The sequence below is a fragment of the Chenopodium album genome, chromosome 15 (assembly GCF_948465745.1).
Source record: "Chenopodium album chromosome 15, dcCheAlbu1.1, whole genome shotgun sequence".
NCBI lineage: Eukaryota > Viridiplantae > Streptophyta > Magnoliopsida > Caryophyllales > Amaranthaceae > Chenopodium > Chenopodium album.
The window spans coordinates 17,673,545-17,698,104 of NC_137848.1; the positions used below are offsets into that span (position 1 = coordinate 17,673,545).

At 38.7% G+C, this 24,560-nt stretch overlaps 1 protein-coding gene across 1 annotated transcript; it reads right to left on the reverse strand.

Moving 5' to 3' along the window:
- Positions 1–18,306: 18,306 nt before the first annotated feature.
- Positions 18,307–19,542, reverse strand: LOC145580929 (uncharacterized). The gene is made up of 2 exons (XM_081638009.1): positions 19,130–19,542; positions 18,307–18,724 (listed from the first exon to the last, which is right to left on the reverse strand). The coding sequence occupies exons 1-2, from the start codon at positions 19,540–19,542 to the stop codon at positions 18,307–18,309; spliced, it is 831 nt and encodes a 276-aa protein (XP_081494135.1).
- Between the last annotated feature and the right edge of the window lie 5,018 nt (positions 19,543–24,560).

Consider the following 24,560-nt stretch of genomic DNA (forward strand, 5'->3'; position numbering starts at 1 on the left):
TTTCAGGTGTTAACAACCAGTATTGATTCTAAGGAAAATTGTGTGTACAATTTACAAATTCTAGTAATAAATAGTCTAAACTATTGACGACATGATCCACTAAAACTTATGTATATAAATAATAATTGAGTTTGTTTGTACAAAATGATGCATGCATGGACTACTTGTATTGGAATATTCCACAGTTATTGTGTCGGAAAATATAAAAAGTGATAAAATTTAAATTTTGAGAAAAAATTATTTAATACAGCAAATTGAATTTGGTATCAAAACAGTTGATTATAATTGTACTCAAAATTATCATGAATATAATTCAAAATATTTTAGTACTGGTATATTCAAAATATTGACATTTGTACAGGAAAAACATTAAAGCGAATGTTATGGTTAAAAAAAAAAAAAAAAAAAAAACAAAACAAAAAAAAATTAATGTTAAAATTTGTTGATAGTGGCCCTTAAAATTATTAACTTTAATGAGAGGGGAAAGGGAGAAAGGGAGCTACGAGTACAGTTTTCGTTAATACACTTGGAGTGTGTTTCTTCAACTTATCAAAGTGTATTTGAAATATGTAAACTTAATTCACTTATGCATTACTTCTATGATGAGTGGCCTAAATTAATTAAAGTTTATTTTTTCCTGAAGTTTTATAATTTATTCGAAATTATACTTATTTATCCTATATGAGTACGTAAAAAATTACAGAGCATTAAAAAATTTGTGTTACACACTCATAAACATAAGTAATCCTTATATATTATTTTTAAAAAAAATATCTAAAAAAAAATCTTAATCTATTAACTATTACTAAAACAAAACGTGTTGATGTCATCAATTTCTTAAACTGTTTTAATTTATGTGTCAAACTCTCATTAATTAAAAAAATTTCCTCCAAACTTAAATATGATGTCATCATTTTATTTTATTTTACCCTTTCATTTTACTTGCTAGAAATTAGGACCAAGTAGATATGTAACCAAAAATCTAAAACTTGAATTTTGTATCAATATTGTTGTATACTCTGTGTACTAATTTTGGATATTTCTAATACTAGTACAACAATATTTAATAGATATAGATATTGGTCCTTTAACTTCTACTCTAAATTTATAAGTTCAATAAATAATGCAAAATTAAATATATTTTGTCTAACAATCATTTTAATATATTTTCAATAACATAGTAAAAATTATGATTTAGTATAAAAAAAATAACCAATAGAAAAAGGATTATGTACATTTTTTTTATATATATAAAAACCATTTTTTTATAAAAAAAATAAAAAAATAAAACTTAAAAAGTTATTGTTTTTGGAAACAGAATGCTCCTGGGAGTCTTATAGTATTACAAGGTATATCAAGATGTCCTAAGGCTATTGCCCGAATGCCTGGGTATCCTTTTAGCTCGGCTTGGCTAGTAAGTCTGAGGGCTCCGCTTGCACGTCCGAAGGTCCGACTTGCAAAACAAAGAAGGTTAGCTGCCCCGGGGGGTGTGACCCGGGAAAGCCCCTCCGATGCTTAAGTCAACGAATGTACTTTCTAGAGAGAGAGTACTTAGAGAGAGAAAGTAGAGAGAGAATTAGAAAAAAGTTACCATCATTAATGATTGGAGAGCTATTTATAGTTGTACTTTCAGGTGGTAGTCTTGTACTTGATTAGACAGATTAGAGAAAACTCGTACTTTATGATGATTAATAATGGGTTGGACCTTGGAGGGGTATTTTCGTCATTTCGAGTACATTGGGCTTAGGACATGGATTGGGCCCAAACATTTAGCCCCACGCGTGATGTGTGAACGAGATCACACGAAGTTCAGATATCATGCGGTATAAGCATAATAGAAGCTGAGTGGTGTCCATGTGAGCCAAAATGGTTTTAGGCGTACCCGAGGGCTGAAACGAGCTCCAAGCGTACCCGAGAGCTAAAAGGAGCCCCAAGCGACTTGCAAGGGTGAAAACCAGTCCCAAGCAATGCATTAGAAGCATTTTAATTGCAAGAGCTAACTTGTTGTAAAATAGTCCGAGCGGTAGGCTTGATGATAGATGAACACTTGTTGACGAGCGAGAGCATATCCAATTTTGATGATCTACTGAGAGTTACATCTAGTGCATAGCCGAGAGGGTAGTTGGTATGCCAAGAGGGCCAATTTTCAAAGATATGCTCCGTCCTTCTTTCGATTCTTTATGAGTTGTTATTTTTGTTCTTAAAAATTTTGATGGTATTCCCTGTGACACGAAATCTTGATATGCATAGCTGAGGGAAATAACTTCTCTCCTTTTTTTTTATGATATGCTGACTGGTCGAGGGCCTGGGGTACTGGTTAAGAGGGAGGCAGCTGTGCTGAGGGGATAGCAGGCAGTCTAGCCAAGAGATAAACCTCGAGCGTTCGACCTTCTTGAGCTTGAAAGCCCAATATACCAAGCTGAGAGGTAGCATCAGGCTAAGTCGAGATATATCTTGAGAGAAAACCCAAATTAAAAAGATTTATTACCCCAGGCGGAGATACCTTGAGAAAAAAAAACCCAATAAGCTTTATTCCTCGGCCGGAGGTAAGTTTGAGAAATAAACCAAGTACTTTATACCCGAAGCCGAGATACATTTGAGCATAAATCAAGTGCTTTATACCCTCAAGAAAAGGTACTTTGAGAAATAAATTAAGTGACTTATACCCCCAGGCGGAGGTACTTTGAGAAATAAACCAAGTGACTTTATACCCCCAAGCGGAGGTACTCTTCAAAATAATCCCAAGAACTTTATACCTCAGGCGGAGTGAGGCGGTACTAAGAGAATGATTGAATAGGCCGAGCAGAGGAAGACCAAGCTGAGAGATTGATAGAATAGGCCAAGTGAAGGGAGGCCGAGCTGAGAGGGTGACTCAATAGGCTGAGCGGAGGGAGGCCAAGCTGAGAGAGTGATTAAATAGGCCAAGCGATGGGAGGCCGATATGAGAGAGTGACTCAATAGACCGAGCGGAGGAAGGCCAATCTGAGAGAGTAACTCAGTAGGCCGAGCGGAGGGAGGCCAAGCTGAGAGAGTAACTCAATAGGCCGAGCGGAGGAAGACCAAGCTGAGAGAATGACTGAATAGGCCAAGCGGTGGGAGGCTAAGCTGAGAGAGTCATTGAGTAGGCCGAGCGGAAGGAGTTAAAGGCCAACTCTAGGCTGAGCGATGCCGAGGGCTTGGCTTGTCATGCTGAGGGTCAAGCCCACTCTAGGCTGAGGGCCTTATTTCAAATACCAAGATCGTGCTCAAGCTAGGCCACTTGGCCGAGAGCTTAACGTGCATTACCTTGCTAAAAATGACCCAAGGTTGAGGGGTGACATAGATAAGCTGGGAGCTGAGCCTAGGATAGGGACGCTAAGAGCATGGGGTATGCCTAGCTTTTGAGTTTATCACAAACCCATAAGATTTTTCTTATGCTGAATGTTTTGTCGGCTTAGCTTGATGATTATTTCTAACTTTTGAATTTTGTTGATGTTGTAGAAGCTAGTCCCCGAGGTGCGCTTGACTTGCATTGAAGAGATCGTCCGGTCAAAGTAAGCCTCTTAATGAAAATAGATGAGAGGTATTCTATTCCAATCATAGGGATAGGCTGGGGGCTAAACGAGCCCTATGTTATTGTTATAAGAGGGGTACGCTCTCTCGAACCTTGAGATAGGCTGGGGGAAAAACGAGCCCCTTGTTATAGATGTATGAGAAGTAGGTGTAGGAAATATTTCAAGCATCCAACACTTGAGCCCCACTTTGATCATACACTTAAGCATAGCGGCGTCCAAAGGAAGGAAGGTAGAGCAAAAGAGTCGCCAACAAGTTTTAGGAACTTGTAATCCGTTCACAGGGTGAAGGTTACACCCCTTCACGATCCATGAGATCTCTAACTCCATATTGGTCTGGAACCATGACTGGATATTCGAGGATAAAGGTACAAATCCAACCTAAAAGAGATTGAACCTGCCCTAAAAATAGGCCTCTACTTTATTCTTCTCATATTCATGTGCGCTTTCTAACTAACATACAATCAATAGGTTAATCCTAAGCCAGTTTAACCTATGTTGGTTGAATATTAATGCACAAACAAAACTATTATTGGCGATCACTTGAATTATAATCACATTAACCTAAATAAGATTATTAATTATCTTATTAAGCGTGATTACAAGTACAAATTCCCTTTAAACCTGCAAGAGAGGGCGTGATCAAGCAATAACATAATAATATCAAGCAACAATAATAACAACAATCATCATAATCATAATAATCTCAATCTCATCAAAGCATAATAATAGCAAGATCGTAGGCATGATACTAACAAGATTAATAACAAATCCTAGCATGTCACTAAACAATAAAGATCAAAGCTTTATCCCTAACATGATACTAACATGATAGAAGAAATAGAAAGTAACCTAAACATGATACGAGAAAGCAATAAAGACATCCTAACATGATACTAGGAATTAATAAAACCTAAACATGCTTTCTAAAGAAATAGAGCAATTAAAACAACTTACTTTGTTGCCTCGTATCTCTTTCTAATAACAAAATACACACATTACTAACTTCAAGGAAAATATTAAATCAAACAATTAATTTAAATAATTGAAATAGGGATTTGGGACCAAACCGTCAAAAATTATCAACCTTTCACGTCTAGGGCGAAGGCAACTTTGAGCTTGGCTAGGTGTGTCTAGAACTCGTGAATGCGGTATTTTTATTTGTAAAGGGCTAGGCTTAGAAAAAGAATAGAGAGAGAATAAGTTTCTAGCTTAAGAGAGAGGAGAAAGAGAATTAGATGATTGTTGATGAATAAAAACGGGGAAATACGACCCTATTTATAGAGAAAATAGTCCGGAAACGATCAGAAAAAGAACGACAAGGTCCAACGCGACGCGCAGCCGCCAGCTTTGTCGTTTCGCGCTGATTCACGCATTTTCTAAAAACCTGTACGGAATCCTTAATCTAATTAAATTCGATTAGTAACGCCCATACTTATCTTTGAAAATCAGATTTAATCTCTTTTGAAACACTTGTTTTAATCCAAATAGAATTCTTTATTTTCATAAAAGATATAATTATTAATCCTAATTTTATTAGAACACAAAACAACCTTCTAGATTATTCTAGAAAATTAAAATCAATCCTAATAACTTTAGGAATATTAATTAATGGGCCCTCCACTAGATCATTGGGTCATAAAACCATTTCAGGCCCAATTTAGTATTTTAGCCATAACATCCTCATTATTCATTGGAATTAGGCTTACAATATATCGTTGGAAAGTCTTTTCGAGCCCAATCTAACTACACTATTATTGGACCCTTATCATGAACCAAACTAAATTGGACAGGACATTTTCAATAAATAAAGTACATTTTCAAAAACAGAAAGAAGAGATATTTTATTAAAACAACCGCATCACAAGACTTTTCACACTTTCACTTCGTTCGATGATCAAATGATGTGAAAGGTACTCATCACTGGGTTTGGTTTTGGAGAGACACAATTAGGTGTCTATAATAGGTCATCCCAACTTTTGGGATAGGCTGAGAAGAAGTACATTATCCCAAATCTTGAGATAGGTTGAGGGCTAAATTAAACGAGCCCCTTGTTATATATATATGAGATGTAGGTTATCCCAACTTTTGGGATAGGCTAAGGGCTGAACGAGACCCTTGTCATATATGTATGAGCGTTAGGCTATCCCACGTTTTAGGATAGGCCGAGGGATAAACGAGCCCCAAGTTATTAATATATGAGAGGTACGCTATCCCAACTTTTGGGATAGGCCGAGGGCTAAACGAACCTTATGTTATTTTAGCGATTCGCCAGGACACTATCTCAAACATTGATATAGGCTAGCATCTTGCCCCAAAAATTGGAACAAACTTGTTATTGGTAACGTTAGTTAGCGACCCGGGGTGTCCTATATGCAGGGAGGCCCGGTGCTTTTTGAGAATAGAGCTGAGTAAGTTCCTGAGCGCTTAGAGTAGTTGGTGGCTGATATTGCTTCTTACAATGATGCTCTATTAAAAGAAACGATTTCCTAATATCAACTACTATTGCCCTTATGGCATCATTGTAAGATGAGAGTTGCTCAAACACAAAAGCTTCTTAAGCTGACATTCCAAGCATGTCGGTTTTCGGCTCAACCATATAAATATTCGTGATTGAAAGGGTGAATTATTTGCTATGCGTGAAGGCATTAACATTGGTATTGAGTTCGGAATTAAGAAGATTGGATTGGAAACAGACTCTGAATACCTTGGAAAGCTTTTCAATTCTGTGGATCATGTCCCTCATCATGAGTTATATGCTGTTATAAATGATGTTGCTGAACTTTTGAGAACCAATTGAAATATTCTTGTTCATCATGTTCCTAGACAGAAGAATACCTTGGCTCACAGCCTTGCTGCCTATGGTTTGGATATGCATCTTGGGCATAAAGATCACTTCTTGGTTCCTCCCTTTGTCAAGCATATGTATGATGCTGATTTCGGAGTCTCTTCTTCTTCTAGATGTGGATGTCTGCTTTTGCTGCTAGTACTAATGCTAGTGTTGTTAGTATTCTAGTTGTTCTGTTTAGCTTTCACTCTCTATATTTCTATTTCTGTCTGTATTATGATTATGATATTAGGAAGTTCTATAGTACCTATCCCTATGATGGTGCTGGTAGTCGGATTTGTACTAAGTTACAATACCATTTATCCTTTCCCAGCTATGTATTTTGGACTGTTGTTGATTTGGCTAAGAGGAAAATGGCTTTTGTTGTAAGATATACTTTAAGGCTTTAAGCCAGTAATATAAGTTCTTCGTTCTTTGTTATAAAAAAATTTTATTTTTTTGACTAATCATGTCCTGACACGTGTCATGTGACTTGTTATAATAAGTTTAATGACCAGTTGGGTCCATTGGAAGCAAATTCATATCAAAGTTCGGATTATTAAAAAATAATCGAAAATTGGGATTCGATTATTTTGGGCGAATCGAGCAAAGTTGGGATTATTCATATCAATTTTCGATTATTTTGGGCGAATCGAGCAAAGTTGGGATTATTCCTAGCAATTTTTCCTATAATTTAAAAATAATTAAAAGAATATATACCATTTATCTTTTATTTCGATAGAATCACTGACTTCATTCACAACCAGCTACATCTAATCTAAAAAAGTGGATAAATAGAACACTAAAAAGTTAATTAAGGTGAAAAATTATTGCAAAAATGATCTAAAAATTGTAATTGTATGAAATCAAATATATGCATTGGATTTTTTTCGTTGTCCCTAATTGCTAGAACAACATTATTCTGGAAAAAATGAATTTTTATTTTGTTGCATTAACAACGCAATATTGCTTCTTATTTGGAATGACTAAAAAGTATCTAATGGAATAACTTTTTCTTCATTCAATTTTGGACGAAAGTGTTGAATAAAGTTGGCTTTAATTGAGGCACGAACATAATCACCCTATAATTAAAAATAAGAAAATAAGTTAACTTAATAACTTGATTAATAAGCCACTTGAATCACGATTTTTGTTTTTGTAATTGCTTGGTTCTTTGGTTTCTCTAGCAAGTATAATGCTATTACTCCTCTTGGAGAGCGGAGAGCCTTGTCATGTGAAAATTGTGAAAGAAAGACCCTTGAGTGAGTGACCTCCTTGATCTTGTAAAGTTCATCTTCGAGAGGGGTGCTTGAACCTTAGCATTACCCTCAGCTGGGCATGCTAAGTGATTGATAGAAGCATATCCCTCGACTAGGCATGCCGAGGTGTTGATAGATGCATAGCCCTCGGCTAGGCATGATGAAGGGTTAATAGATGCATATCCCTCAGCTAGGCATGATGAGGATATGATAGAAGCTTGCCGAGGAGATGATAGAAGCATATCCCTCGGCTAGGTATGCCGAGTAGATGATAGAAGCATAGCCCTCAGCTAGGCATGCCGAGGCGGTTCATAGAAGCATAGCATTTGGCTAGGCATGCCGAGAAGATGATAAAAGCATTATATCCCTCGGGTAGGCATGCCGAGAAGATGATAGAGGCATAGCCCTAGATCGACTAGGCATGCCAAGGCGGTTGATAGAAGCATAGCCCTTGGCTAGGCATGTCGAGGCGGTTGATAGAAGCATAGCCTCCGGCTAGGCATGCTAAGGGGTTGATAGATGCATAGCCCCCGGCTAGGCATGCCAAGGATATGATAGCAGCATGGCCCTCGGCTTGGCATGCCGAGGGGTTGATAGAAGCATGGCCCTCAGCTAGGCATTTCAAGGGGTTAATAGAAGCATGGCTTCCTGCTAGGCATGCCGAAGGGTTGATAAATACAAGCCGGGGAGGGGTTGATAGATGCATAGCCCCCAGCTAGGCATGCCGAGGGGTTGATAGATGCATGGCCCCCAGTTAGGTATGCTGAGGGGTTGATAGAAGCATGGCCCCTAGCTAGGCTTGCCGAGGGGTTGATAGAAGCATGGCCCCCGGTTAGGCATGCCGAGGGGTTGATAGAAGCATGGCCTCTAGCTAGGAATACCGAGGGGTTGATAGAAGCATGGCCTCCGGCTAGGCATGTCGAGGTTGTTGATAGAAGCATAGCCTCCGGCTAGGCGTGCTAAGGGGTTGATAGATGCAAAGCCCCCGGCTAGGCTTACCGAGAAGATGATAGCAGTATGGCCCTCGGCTAGGCATGCCGAGGGGTTGATAGAAGCATAGCCCCTGGCTAGGCATGCCATGCACCTTGCTTGTGACGCATAGTTGAGAGATGGCTTGATTTAGCGAGTTAGACCAAGTGCCGAGAGCTTGGGATACAATTTCCCCGACTTCATGCTTATGCGGATCTGAGAGAATCGAATCTTTTCTAGTAGCATCTTGATACGTTCGGGGACGCCTAGTATTCACCATAGCTTTTTGTTTGTTATCCCCACAGAGGGCGCCACAAACAAAATGCTCCTGGGAGTTTTATAGTATTACAAGATATATCAAGATGTCCTAAGGCTATTGTCCGAATGCCTGGGTATCCTTTTAGCTCCGCTCGGCTAGTAAGTCTGACGGCTCCGCTTGCACGTCCGAAGGTCCGACCTGCAAAACAAGGAAGGTTAGCTGCCCAAGGGGTGTGACCCGGGAAAGCCCCTCCCATGCTTAAGTCAGCAAATGTACTTTCTAGAGAGAGAAAGTAGGTAGAGAGAGTACTTAGAGAGAGAAAGTAGAGAGAGAATTAGGAAAAAGTTACAATCATTAATGATTGGAGAACTATTTATAGTTGTACTTTCAGGTGATAGTCTTGTACTTGATAAGACAGATTAGAGGTAAACCCGTACTTTAAGATGATTAACAATGGGCTGGACCATGGAGGGGTATTTTCGTCATTTCGGGTACATTGGGCTTAGGACATGGATTGGGCCCAAACAGTTAACAATAAATAAAAATATTAAAAAATATATAGATTAATTACTTATCACCATCGTGCAACGTGCGGGTACTAATTTAGTGTATAGTAATACTCAAATATGGACATAATTTTGCATAGTAAGCTCAATAACAACTCCAATGGCAAGCTAATTGTCAAATTAGCTTGTCATGCCACATAAGCTTTTAAGCTAATTGTCATTTTAGCTTCAATGGCTAGCTTATAGCTTACTATTTAAATGGACCACACCTCCTTAATTTATGTTGATAAATTTCATTTTATTTATTCTAATTTGTTTTATTTTAGCAAGTTTTTTCCCAAGCAAATTAGCTTGACAAAGTTAATTTGCTTGGCCAAACTAATTGCATTTTCTAGCTCCAATGATTAAGCTAGTAGCTAGGGATTATTTAATATTACAAGCAAGTCCCTAATTACAACCATTGGAGTTGTTCTGGTGAAACAAACCTGGAAAATGATGAGTATAAATTAAGTGAAAATGATGAGTATAAATTAAGTAGTTTAGTGGAGACATCATCATTTCAGTATAAATTAATATAGTCAATTTTTTTTACGGAGTATAATTTTTTTTTTTTTTAATTTTTACTTTTTAGTGTGTGATTAGTCACTTTGTCAACCATACAAAATTACAAATAGGGTAAAAAGCTCCATGAAATTTGCATTTGCGACATTTGATTCATTTTAAGTCAAAGCTCTTCATAATTACTTTAATGCATCAAGATTGCCCAAAGTCATCAATTATTTTGCATGGTTATATACTATTTCATACTTTAATACTTAGTCAAATTTATGTCATGATTCTCGTATCAGATTGCCAATCTACATCCAGCCCCACCTTTAAAGACATTAAATTATATTAAAAATTTTGTTCTAATTCTTCAAAGTTCTCATGTGCGTTCATTGATATTTTATAGATTTCACTGTTTCAGCCCCGACCCCTTTTACAATATTAATAATAAATCTCTAAGTGAGTACGTTGGATGAAGCGTTTATATAAACGACTTGCTTGCAAGTTTTATTGATTGAAAGTTTAGCCTTAATTCAGTTGGAGTACAATTTAACCTGATTCGAACAATCTTAGTTTAATTAAGCTACAAGGATTATAAGTTCATTGACCAAATGGAAATTGAGTTATTTTGTACAAGTGCGGGATACATGCAAGTATTTGAAAATCATACAAGAATCCACATCAAACATTTATCAATTTATTAGCTAGCACATCTGCTCAAAGCTATCAATTTAAATTTGGGTCGGCTATGACTCCAATCTAGTCAAGTCTTATTGGGTTATATTCGGACCGAGTCATGTCTAATTAATCTAGCTTTTAATTCAAATTCAAGTTTGGGTCAGATCAAGTTCGGTTTAGATTACGTGGGCGGGATACTTGATCAAAGTTGGCTTAACCCATTGGCCCGACTTGAAAAAGTCGGGTTAGAGCAAATTTATGGGCCTTAATTTCGTCAAGCTAACCCGATCCCATGCATTTTTCTTTAAATAATTGGATTTTGGACATTCTAAAATTACATTGTAGTTAAAATCTATACTCAACCAAATTTTAGCCCTAAAAGTCTGCTATTTTTTTTGATCCGAAATTGCAGGTTTGGGCATGATTTTTTCGGCTCAAAACGGGCTACTTATTTTTTTGCCTTTTGCAAAAGCTCGGCCAATGATCACCATAGTGAGTCGATTACCCTTTAAATTTCAATTCAAGCGAACCAACATGGGACATATTGGGGTCGGATAATTATTGAACAAATAAACTTTAAGTCGGGTCACATGTGAGGAGGGTCTTGAGTTTGGTATAGCTCTATCCTTAAACAGTACATGTAAATGTCTAACATTTGTTAAAACGCGCTAAATAATCAGTTAAGACGCGCTATATATCTTATTGTTACACTTTAATTTGAAATTTCCTTTACCCTTATAAAGTAGACACCCTCTCTCTCTCTCTCTCTCTCTCTCTCTCTCTTGACAATATGATGCAGTGCAAATCTAACCTTAACATTTCAAAATTTATTAACTATTACTAAAACAGAAAATTGCTAACATCATTTTCTCCTCAAACTGTATAAGTGTCCTCTCTCATAAAAAATTTTCCCGCCTAATGCATGTCATATATATTTTTAGTTATTTTTATTTTTTTTGGAATTGGATATTTTTAATTGTTTTCATTTCAATCTTTTGATTGTGTCAATAAATAAAAAAATAAAATTTTTTGGTTGGAATAAATAAATTAATATTGAGCTAAAACATATTAGGTAACTACGACGTCTTTATTGTTATTATTATTATTATTATTATTATTATTTTAATTTTTTAAGGTTTTACTGCTATTAGTGTGTGTGTTTTTACTAAGGATTATGCAAGCAACCTATTCTGGTAGCTATGAACTCATGTACTAATAATATGGATGTTTGTTACAAAAATGAACTAATATAGTCATTAAATGTTACCATTATTTCGTAGTATTTTCAAGGTGTTTCAATTTACTATTATTTTTTTAATTACATCGCTTTAATTTATTTAAGGTACATGTATTTATAATTTGTATTTCGAACTCTTAATTATATAAATTTGTATGCTTATGGCTTGATTAGATCAGATTGGCTTCATTATTATATTTCGTTACTTAATAATTTTTGTGAAAGATATATTTTTATGATCTAATTTATAAGTATGTACTGGGAAATAATAAATAGAAAGTAAAAAATTTAGTTCATTCTAATAATTTTTTCAATCCGGACATCGCATAGGTCTAATCTAATTCTAAACAAATGAGATAAATTGTATCAAAAATCAATTATGTGGAGTTTTTTTGGAGAAAATTTCTCCTCTGTTTTTTTTTCTTTTCCCAAAATCATTAATTCGCCTAAGATGTTCATTATTATTACTAGTTTAGGGCTTGTGCAAATGCACAGACTCATATTGTTAAGATTGCCTCAAAAAATAATAGTACGATTGATTAACAATGACTTACAAGTATGAAACTTTATTTTTTAAAATAAATAAATAAATAAATTCATTGAATGCATATCCTTAAAATTCTTGGTTGTTACATAAATATCCTTTTTAAAAAAAAAAATTTCAATTTCTTTTTTTTAATACAAATTCATTTTAAAAAAATTAACATTTTAGAGGAAAATTTTTTCATAAATTTGTGCCAAGTGCCCTATTTGGTGATTACTTTACCATATAGTATAGATTATTATTATTATTATTATTATTATTATTATTATTATTATTATTATTATTATTATATCTCAAATACACACAAAGTCATACAAACTATAAAAAAATTAGTGGAAAGCCGAGACACAATCTGGCCCCCCACTCCTCTAGATATAGCAAAACCTATCCTAGTATATGTATGAGCAGCAACACGTGCCCCAATGTCTTTCGTCGTCAAGAATTTCTGAACTCGATTCAGCAATGCAACAGCATCCTTCTCCAATTCTCCAAGTGAAGAAAAAAGGAGAAGGGAATGAAACCCTATCCAATCGCCTGACAAATGACAACGAGCTTCATACTTAACCCGCTTCGATGAGTCGCATCAGTCACAACCCGTCCAAGAATAAAGTTAGATAGCCCTCACTGTGTCAAAGGAGAAGACCCTGTCAAATCTACACAGACATCGCGACCACATTCCCGGGAATAAAGTAACACATCTGCATGTCTAAGGGTCTCGTCGTTCCCTCCAAACAACCCAATGTCAACCTCTTTCCTTGCTGAAATCCCAGAACGATAGCAAACATCAACAAGGATATCCTGAACAACATTATGTCGATATTTAATACCCATGATACCAGCACACAATACCGCGTGATCACCGAAAATATCCCCAGTAAAAACCCTTGAACAAGCAAAGCACGACGTCGAAACAAAGAACAATGGAACACCCGATCGGTAGGACATCACACATCGGTAAGTCTTTGCATTCATTGTCTACCCAAATCTGAAATAAGGACCACCTGAAGCCAACCAGACGTGTGATCTCCCTGCTGAGATTTCCACAATGCTGATAGTGGAGGAGATAATGAAAAGGTGGATTATACGGAAGCGGTTTATTATTATTATTATTATTATTATTATTATTATTATTATTATTGAGATGAGTTACATTTCCTTAGAAACTTTTATGTTTCAATGGCTATTAATTTTATTAATAACCGATTGAGCATGGCTTGGGAATTATAAGTAAACCATGAATTGAAAGAAAGAATCTACTCCGTAAAATGTATTACCAATCTTAGCAGATTGAAGAATTGATTGCAAAGAAGAAAGAAAAAATAAACCGAAAAAAAGAATGTATGATTAGCAAGTGGTTTCATCATACTGGTATAGCTAGAGTGTAGAGACTATGTCAGGTATAGCCACGTCCTTTTACTGCAAATAGAATATGCTTGTAGTACATTTGTTAACCGTGTCGAGTTTAGAATGTAACACATACTCTTCTAAATACTTTTTTGTACTTCAATTTCAATGTCTTTTGCATCATTTTTTGTAATTTATGTCACTTTGTTATGGTACTCTATTAAAGTTATTGTCAAATTTATGGTAGTACTAGTACTCGTATGTTTTTTTATAACAACATAGGCTGTGTCAGATTGCATGAAAATTAAAGTGTTGGACTTACAATTTGATTGAAAATGTTTCATGTTTCGGTTGGTTTATATAGATGTAGAAAATCTCCTACTTTATTGAAAAATTTTCATATTTTGGTTTTTAATGATTTGTTTTGATTCAAGGAGTAGTAGATGATGTAAAATACCTATGATTTATATGGGTTATGGATGAAAAATGAAAACTCGAAGTTGTTAAAGATATCAAAATGCTCTCTTTGTTTTATTGTAAATGTATCCAGTATCACTTTTATACATATATTTATTAACACACAAATTTGATCATTAATATAAATTGTATGGTTAAAACTATAAAATTTAAATGTTGGCAATATAAAACATACATATAATTATCTAATCCAACATCATATTCCATTAATATGTTTTTTTATATATAATTAAAATAACCAAGTAGTTATAGTGGTGCATTTTTAAAAAGAAACAAAGAGAATAATAGAGTATCATATGTCTCTTGAATGTATCAATCGATTTGACTAACTATTTGTATTTTATAAGATAAATAAGCTAATTTGAAGTGTTTAGTGGAAAGTTAATTGATTCAAAGAGCTTATTCACCATGCTAAACAAGCTTTTTTTCAACCACCTTCGTAGAGGAACTTTTTTTATTATTAGTTGATTTAATACTTTTAGTTGAAAATACACTTATATCCCAATTTTATAATCTTACCTAGTACCTACCCTGATAATAATTAGCTTATTGATCATTTTGTGTACTCAAATAACTCAACGGAATCATTTATTTACTTTACACTTTTATACAGTCTAATTAGCTAATACAATTAGTTAGTCAATTCAATTAATACAATCAGCTAGTCAAAATCAACTAATATAAACATATTCAACTTTCAACTTTCAACTTTTAGCCTTTAATCATCAAACGCATCTATTATCCTATATATTAAAATGTACAACATGCTAATGCACAAAATTTATAAGAAAATTATATATATTGTGTACATGAATAGGTACAATGCTGTTGTAAAAATAAAAAATATATATATAAAAAAAAAAGGGAAATTCTTTTTGGCGAACTCACACTTTTTAATGTTCTTAGTGGTAAACAAAGAAAAAATTATTATCATTGGTAAACCCTAATTATCTTTACTAATCCAATGCTAATATTAATGATGATTTGATGTAATTTCTTAACCATGGTTAATGTTTTTTTTTATAAAAAAATTAAAATTCCTAAAATGCCCTAACTTAAAACAACATATCATCATCTTCTTCCTCCTCTCTTTCTTCCTCCTTAATCCTTACCTAAGCTCCCATCCAATCACCACTGGCAGCCACCTCCCCCCCCCCACCCCCACCACGCCGGCGCTGGCACCCAGCCCTCCCTTGCCGGTGCGCCAGCCTCCCCCACCCCTGCTGCATATCTCCTTCCCCCTTTCCCCTCCTCGAAAACCACCCCAAACCCTTCAATCAACCACCGCAAAAAACACCCAGCCCTTCAAACCCCTTCAGCCCGCAACACAAACCGTCGCGAAATCGACCCCTTTCCCCTACCCTTGTAACAACCATTGAAATCGGGTCGAAATTGACTAATCGAGGGCTGGTGAATTAGCGTAAATTGATTGAAAATTGCAAGAAATGAAGAAGAATTATGTGGTGGAGAAGATGAGGAAAGGGCGTTTGAGGCGGTGTCGCCGATGAATTTGGCGGTGGGGTTTGAAGTTGATCTGAATTGCGTGGAAGATCACAATTTTGCTTTCGGCCGTTTTGAGGGCAAAGAGTCAGGGAGGGTCATTTCGGGGTTGCGACGTCTCAAGTTAGGCTAGGGTGCCGGTTCTGGCCGAGTTATTTCGAGGTTGTGGCGTCTTAGATTGGGCTAGGGTGAGTTAGGCGTTAGTGGTCATGATGCTGCTATGGTAGGTGGTAGGGGCGTGAAATTGTTGTAGTTAGGCAACGGTGGTGGTAAGGGCGATGGAGTTATCAAGGGATAGGGCTGGTGGGGTGATGGAGTATACCGGCGGCTTGGTGGGGCTAGCCGGCGATGGTGTGTAGGGAAGTCGACGGTGGTGTTTGTGGCTGAGTTAGGGTTTAGGGCGATTTGGGTGGGTGGTGGTTCTGGTTGGTGGGCAATACTTTCGGGGTTGAAAATTTTGGGAGAAAAGTTATTATGGTTAAATTAGCCATTAAGCCTTTAGTTAACTAAAGTTAAGCTTATAACATCATTAAGTTCACCATTGAATAAGTATAACTAATTAAAGTTTACCAATGGTAATAATTTTTTTCTTTGTTTACCATTAAAAAAATTAAAAAGTATGAGTTCACCAAAGAGAATTTCCCAAAAAAAAAAATAAAAAAAAGGTACAATGCATGACAGATTATTGTTATCAATTTTTTATTTTTTTTTATTTTATTTTTTTTTTTAAAATGAAGTGTATAGAATTGCAAAGATTGTGGTTTTGGACAAGATTACTCCATAATTTCATTCTTCCTCCGTTTTACAAATATTGCAACAATTACCATTTTAGAAAGTTTTACAAATAATATTAGAGTTAATACAACTTGAAGGTACTAATGTTTACCAAAAGTTTCACTCAAGGTACTGAAATTTCAAAGGTTGCAAAGAGAGTACTTAACCTTCTACAACAGATAAACTTGTATATATATATAAAAAAAATAAAAAAAAAAAGGAAAAATAAAATTTTGACAAAAGTGGCAGAGGGTACTAATGTTTCGTTTACTTCAATAAATTTGGCAGTTAAAAACTAGCCGTTAGAGCTCCCAAAAAATCTTGCTTCCATTTATATGCTTCTCCATTGCCATTTTCAACATACAGAGCCTACAAAAAGTCGAAATTTTTTTTTTAGAAGCAGCAATTAAATTTTTTTTTTTATTGAAATTCTAACATGTCAAGGCAGAGCAATTTGGGAAGTAGATGTCACTATGGTTTGTTGGTGTCTAAGAGTAAGGCTTGGACTAAAGATAACCCTGGTAGAAGGTTTCTTGCTTGCCCTGATTATGATGCAGAGACTGAAAGAAGGGGTTGTAAATTTTTTAAGTGGGTGACATGGAAGACCCCAATGCTTGGCAAACTGAGGTGATATTGGGGCTTATGCAAAAGAAGCAGGAACTCAAGAATGAAGTTATGTCTATGAGGAAGGAATTGAAGCAAGCAAACAAGTATGCTAGGAAGATTGAAAGTGATTATGTTATGCTAAAAATTAATGGGCTGCTAGGATGAACTTGGGCATTAATTGTGACTTATGGAAGGTTGTTATTGTGCTTGTTGTTGTAGGATTTTGGTATGTATTGAAGAAATGAAAGAAAAGAACTAGTATTAGTTTGTACCTGATGCATCTACTTCTTGCTGTTTCTCTTCCTCTTTGCTAAATCCTGTAATAAGTAATGCAATTAGTGTTTTATATATGAATGACAAAAGTAAATTTTTTTAAGTGATTAATTTTTTGTTCATACCTGCAATGCTTGACTTGAAATTGTATTGTTGTTTTGGCTTTGGTTTTGGCTTGACATAGGGTACTAATCTTGACTGAAGGAGTACACAGTTTGCTCTCCTTCAATATTAGTGTAGAAAGCCCTTTGTTGTTGTTGTTAAGGGGGTATGTGCTGGTTTTGAACCTCCTTTAACAAAAGAAGAATTTAGTACTATCAAATTAATATCAATATCTTGCAAATGTAATTGAATTAGTAGGAGATACTTACTGATGCTACCCTTTGATAGCCATTAGGATATGTGTAGACCCCCAACCCTCTCATATGCATTGGGACAGATGTGTGTGTTGCAGCTGGATGAGTTTGAGGCACTTCAGGGGTGTTTGTGTGTTCAGTTCCTTCTCTTTATCTTGGAACATTCTTGCATCCCCTTTTGTTATGTCCTTTCAAGCCACATAAGCTGCATGACTAAGGATTTTCTGTTTTCCTTAACTTACAAGTGGATGTTGTCTCCCCAGCCTGATATCTCCTCTTAGCCTTAGGTCTGCCCCTCAGTTTTTTCAATTTAGGTGGGATTACAAGGGTGTCAGCTGTTGACCATTCTTGGAGACCATTTAGAGGCTCAAGCAGGAAGTCATATGTTGTCATGTACTTTTCCGTGCTGAAAAAATGATTGACATAGTCTTCTAGATGGTCCACCTTATTCCAAATAGCCACCACAACATGCTTGCAAGGAATCCCACTAACTTGCCATGCATTGCAGCTGCAAGTTCTGGTCTCCAAGTTCACAACAAATTTGTCCTGTGTGGCCCCCTTTCTCACCCCATAACAGAATCCCCCATCCTAGAAAGCATTCTAGCCCCTAGCCCAAATTTTGACCTTTTCCAATCTCTGTGGTATCCTTGGGCCAAGCATGATTGATTTCTTGCCAATTTCATCTCTTTTTTTGTGCAGTCTCCCCATCAACCCTTCCCTGATATCCTCCAGCATTGTAATGCTTGGCTTATGCCTAGAAGTCAGTATATAGTCATTTAAAACCTCACTCATGTTATTATCAACACTGTCACAACATGACATTGGACTGTAGAAAGCACTGCACCATTTCTTATAATTCCTCTGCATCAAATCTTTAGCAGCATCTTCAAAAATGGCTCTCATCAATTCAATGTTTTTGGTAAATTCATTCTTAGTTGTACTTTTTGCTATCATCCAAAATTGTTTTTTGAATTCTAGGCCTCCACCAAAAACACCTTTGAAGTTACAATAGACATGCCTAGAACACACCCTTGTTTCAGCCTCTAGGAACACACCAGACACAGCTGCTAGCGACCCCTTCTACTGGTCAGACATAATTGTGTAGCCAGCCCCTGTAGTTGTCTCCAAATCATCACCAAGAAGTGATAGGAACCATGTCCATGTGTCTGTGCTCTACACTTCAACAACAGCCCATGCCAATGGAAACATTTGGTTGTTCCCATCTCTACCAACAGCAACAAGTAGTTGCCCCCCAAATGGGCCTTTTAGGAAGCACCCATCTAGGGAAATAAATGGCCTACAACCAGCCCTAAACCCTTTTCTTAATGCTTTAAAACAGAGATAAATTCTCTAGAAAACATTAGCATTTAATTGTAGCTTGACTGTATTCCCTCTGTTGCTCTTTAATATTTCTGCAGCATACCTCGGAAGCAAAGCATATTGCTCCTGATACTCACCAACAATCAGAGCTTGACCCTGCTTTCTTGCCCTGAAAGCCATTGTCTTGGTCACCCTAATCCCTTTTTCCATCCATATTGACTCCCTAATGTCTTGTATTTTCATGTAAGGGTTAACTCTAAACGAATGTGCATAATTGTTAGCAATCCATTTGGAATTGATCAAGGAAACCTTTGCTACCCTGTCACAAGTGTGCTCCCCTATGTGAGACTTCACAGTAAAATTTATGTTGTCTTTATCCCAAGAAGCCCATATTTTCCAAGGGCAACCTTTCTCATGTTGTCTACACTTAGCACCCACCCTGTTTGGATCATTTTTATAAAACTTGATGTTCCTCCCACTGTGAATGTTGTAGTCACTCAAAGATTTTCTGAACATCACAACATTCTAATATTGTTTTCCCAAACAGAAATAAGATTCAGTGCTCTCATATGCCCTGGATTATCTTATCCTTTTCCCTGTGTTAGGTGCAATGAGGTAACCTAAGTCATCTTCATCCTCAGATTCACTAAGACTATCTTCATCACTAACACCTTCCCAATCATCCTCAAACATGTTCACTTGTTTTCCTTTAGACTCTGCAATCTTCTGCAGCATAACTAGCTCTTCTTCATACTCTACTCCAGCTTTCCTATCCTGACTTATTTTGTCCCTAGCAGTAACAAACTCAACATTATCCTCATCAGTCCCCTCACAGTCATAATCATGTTCAGTTTCTATATTAATCCTAGGTACAAAACAACCTGCACCAACACCACTCAAAAGAGCCATAAAAGACCCTTGTCCAGCATTGCCCACATTGAAGTGAGTTGCCATGCCCTATTCATGTTCTGAGTAGACATGAATTGTTTTGGGTAATTTTGCCCATGCCACGTGGGCCAATCAAGTCCTGACACTTGTCATACTTTGGTTGGTCCGAATTGGACCAGTCTCCATTTGACACGTGTCCCTCCTAGAGCTTAGGAGAAAAAAACGGCCTTCAAGGGCCAAAATCCCGAGAAAGCCGTAATACGGCGCAGCCCAGCAGAGCTAGGTCAGAGTGACCCAGTCAGGGGCACGTTTCCCCATTACCCTACAATTAGGGAGATTCCCCCATTTTCCGACAGGAATTAATTATTACAGCAGACCCTACATTCTCTTACATTTGAGAAATCTCCTGATCTCGGAATCCGAGAAGATCTCAATTTTACCTTTTTCCGCACTTTTTACATACTCCATTCAAGTACTAACTTGATCGTCGGAGGCGGAGCTCCTACCACCCGGAGTCTCCGTTGTTTTGCAGGTACAAGGGCAGTTGGATCAGTCCTCGAGCTGTAACTCTCCCGAGGACAAAAACACCCAAAACATTTGGTGCCTTCTGTGGGAAGAGTACCTCAAGGATGGTTCAAGAGTCTGTACCGCCTCTTGACCGTAAGGCTATCCAGGCAGAGGTCTTTACAGACGATGAGGATGATGATCCTCAGGTTGAAACGTACATAGCCAAAGATGGCTCTCTCATCACTAAGCGCATCCGTCCCAGAGAGACACTGGAACGCGGGTGAAAGCCAGGCGGGTACCAGTAGGCCCCTTGGTCAGCCGGAAAGGGAAATCCAGTCGGCAAGAGGTGAGGCTCCAATCACCAGAGACGAGCTCATGAAATTCATGACGAGTTTCAAGGGTGAGATCAAGGACCTGATAAAAAAGAAAACGGCTGGCTCTAGCAAGAGTCAGCAGGCCAAGAAATCTCCTTGAACTGCGAGGAAGAAGCCAGTCAGGGACAGGCAGCCAACTCCACATCCAAAGGACAAGGAAGCCGCAACCCTTGACTGGTCCAAGATCCTTCTACCCCAGAAGGGTCCAAGGAGTCCCCGCCGAGAGAATCAACCGGTGGGTAGCAAAAAATCTATCCCTGATGCTCGGAAAATCATCGAGCGCAGGAGAAGTCAACAGCCGTCTGAGTCAGCCTCTACTTCGAGCTTTCCAGACAGTTTCAAAAACACATCTGCAGGGAATATTCAATCCTTGCATGAGATCCATACAGGCGGCAATACCGTCCATTCTGGCCCTCAGATGATTGGGAATGCACCGTATGTACCCCCTATGGTCTACGGTCCGTATTCTCCTCACTTCATGCAGTCGACCCTCTTTGGGGGTCAGTCGGCATATAATGTCCAGCCTTTAGATTGGCAGCTCCGTCTGCTCAAACTTGGTGAACAGACTTCTGCCTTCACCAAGGAGATAACTGAGGCAGCACAACCGGCCAAGGTTAAGAATGTGTTGGTTGGTGCTTATGATGGTACCACCAACCCGGAGGACCACCTCATGGCCTACTCTAACCTCATGCACATGCAGGGGCTGGAGGATGCTATGTGGTGCCGGTGCTTCCCGGCTACATTGAAGGGCATTGCCCAACAATGGTTTGGTAACCTGCCAGCCGGATGCATCGACAGCTTCAGGAAGCTTGCCTTCCTGTTTGCCTCCAACTTCTCGATGAACATCCCTGCCAAGAAAACAAGTCTTGACTTGAGTACCATCCGGCAGGGAGATAGAGAAGGGCTTCGCTCCTATGGCAGGCGGTTCAACCTGGTGAGAATTCAAATCAAGGGGTTGTTTGACGAGGTAGCCTATACAGACTTCTTCAAGGGTCTGAAGGACGGGTCAAACTTTAAGTTCGACCTTGTCCGAAATAGGGTCTTCACCCTCCAAGAGGCATTGATAGAGGCGGAGAGATTTATTCAAGCCACCGACCTCTGCTCGTCCAGCAACCAGTCGGACTCTAAGATGTCCGACAGGCAAAAGGAGAGTCGATATGCTCAGCCGGCTCAGAAAGTTACAGAGTGCTAAAAGAGAAAAGAAGTCTGGGCGGTTAAGGAACCTGATCAGCCGTCCAAAAAGAAGAAGAAAGAATTCAAACCGTTTGTCTCGCAGTATGAATTCAGTAAAGACTACTACACCATCTTTACAGAGGTGAAAGACCGGCTGACCATTGAGAAGACGAATCCTATGAAGAGTTCCGTTCAGTCTCGGAACAAGAATAAATTATGCCACTTCCATCAGGAGGTGGGCCATGACACCAATGACTGCTATAACCTCAAGCGAACGTTGGACTGTCTAGCTGACAAGGGCTTGCTAAAGTCCTATGTCTTGAAGTCCAAAGCGACTTCTAAGACAAATCCGGGGCAGTCGTAAAAAACTGTCCAGCCTAGAAATAGTTCGGATACCGACAAGGATCCGGTCCACACTATAGCAGGCGGATTCGCATGCGGTGGCCCGACCATTCGGGGCACCAAGGATCATCTGAAGAGGATGATTCACTCAGTGGATGAAGGGCATGCGTCCTCAAGTGGAACATTCCCAGACGTCCTCATCACTGAGAAGGACCGGGGCAAAGTTCGCCGACCGCATGACGACCCGGTCGTCATTGAATGCAAGGTCGCCAACCAGCTGGTTGGCCGGATCCTCATAGACACGGGTAGCTCCTCTGATCTCATCAGCTACAAGTGTCTGTCCCGGCTTAATTACAAGTGGGACGGTTTGCGCGACGTCTCCCATCCATTAGTTGGCTTTGGGGGAGGAGTCGTGCACCCAGTTGGACAAATTGACATTCCCATCCGGCTGGGGGAGAAGGGACAAGGGCGGCACATGGTCGTCCGATTCTTGATGGTTAAAGAACTGACCGCCTACAACATCATTCTTGGCCGACCCACTCTGAACGAGTGCAAGGCCATCATAATCCCAGCCCTCATGCTTCTCAAGTATGAAAGGGATGATGGCACTGTTGGCTCCCTCAATGGAGATCAGAAGACGGCAAGAGAGTGCTATCTCTCAGACGTTAAGCCGACTGCTGCTGCAGCCGGTCAGCTGAAAGAGCCAATAGACCTTGACGATGTCAAGGACCCTGATTCACCCCCTCCAACAACAGCAAAGAAAAGAAAAACTGAAAAGTTGGTGGAGGTGAAAAATGAGAAGAAATAGCAATCACTGACCGGGGAGCGGTCAGACAATCTCCGTCCCCAGTCGGCTGGTGAACACATCGATATTCCTCTGGACGACAGCCATCCAGAGCGAACTATAAAGGTGGGGACGGATTCTTTTGAAAGGCTTGGTGCAGACTTGCACCATCTGTTGAAGGAATTCAAAGACATCTTTGCCTTTGAAGTGGAGGAGATGCCAGGTATCAGCCCGGATCTCGCTGTCCACAAACTCGCCGTGGATCCAAAAAAGAAGCCCATTCGACAAAAGAAAAGAAATCACGGCGAGGAAAGAAGTCAGGCGGCAGCTGCCGAAGTTAAAAAGCTGTTAGACGCTGGATTCATTCGGCCATGGAACTTCCCTGACTGGGTTGCGAACGTGGTGCTTGTAAAGAAGTCGAATGGTACCTGGCGTATGTGTGTTGATTACACAGACCTCAACAAGGCATGTACAAAGGATAGTTACCTGCTTCCAAAGATCGACAGTCTGGTCGACTCTACAGCCGGGCATGCCTTGATGAGTTTTATGGATGCCTACTTCGGCTTCCATCAGATACCCCTGTGGAAAAAAGATCAAGAAAAGACGGCCTTCGTCACTGATCAGGGGTTATTCTGTTATACGGTGATGCCATTTGGCTTGAAGAACGCGCCGGCTACTTTTCAACGGATGATTAATACAGTCTTCATTAATCAGATTGGAAGGAATGTAGAGGCGTACATTGATGACATGATAGTCAAATCCAAGCTACAAACGGATCACCTTGCTGATCTCCGAGAAACCTTTACCACACTCAGGCGGCATAAGGTCATGTTAAATCCCAAAAAGTGTGTTTTTGGTGTTGAGTCTGGGAAGTTTCTCGGATTCCTGATTGACCAAAGGGGGATAGAGGCTAACCCCGAGAAGATACAGGCGGTATTTGACATGAAGTCACCCCGCTCTGTCAAGGAAGTTCAGAGGCTTACCGGTTGTCTGGCTGCGCTTGGGAGATTCCTCAGCCGATCATGTGACAAATGCCTTTACTTCTTCCAAGCAATCATGAAGAAGACTAGATTTGAATGGGGAGATGATGCTGAGGCGGCCTTTCAAAAATTGAAAGAACACTTACGCTCCTTGCCAAGGCTTGTTAGCCCTCTGCCAGAGGAGATGCTCTATATGTACCTAGCCGTCTCAGATCATGCCCTTAGTGCTGTTCTCCTTGCTGAGAGAGACGGCAATCAGCTTGCGGTCTATTTCATTAGCCATGTGCTCAGAAATGCTTTACTCCGGTACCCCATGGTTGAAAAATTTGGCCTTACTCTTTACATGGCTGTCAAGAAGTTGAAACCATACTTCTTAGCACATCCGGTGGTGATCTACACAGATCAACCCCTCAAGCGGACAATGACAACCTTGGACTCATCCGGCAGAATGCTCAAATGGGCTATTGAAATGCAAAGTCTTGAAAT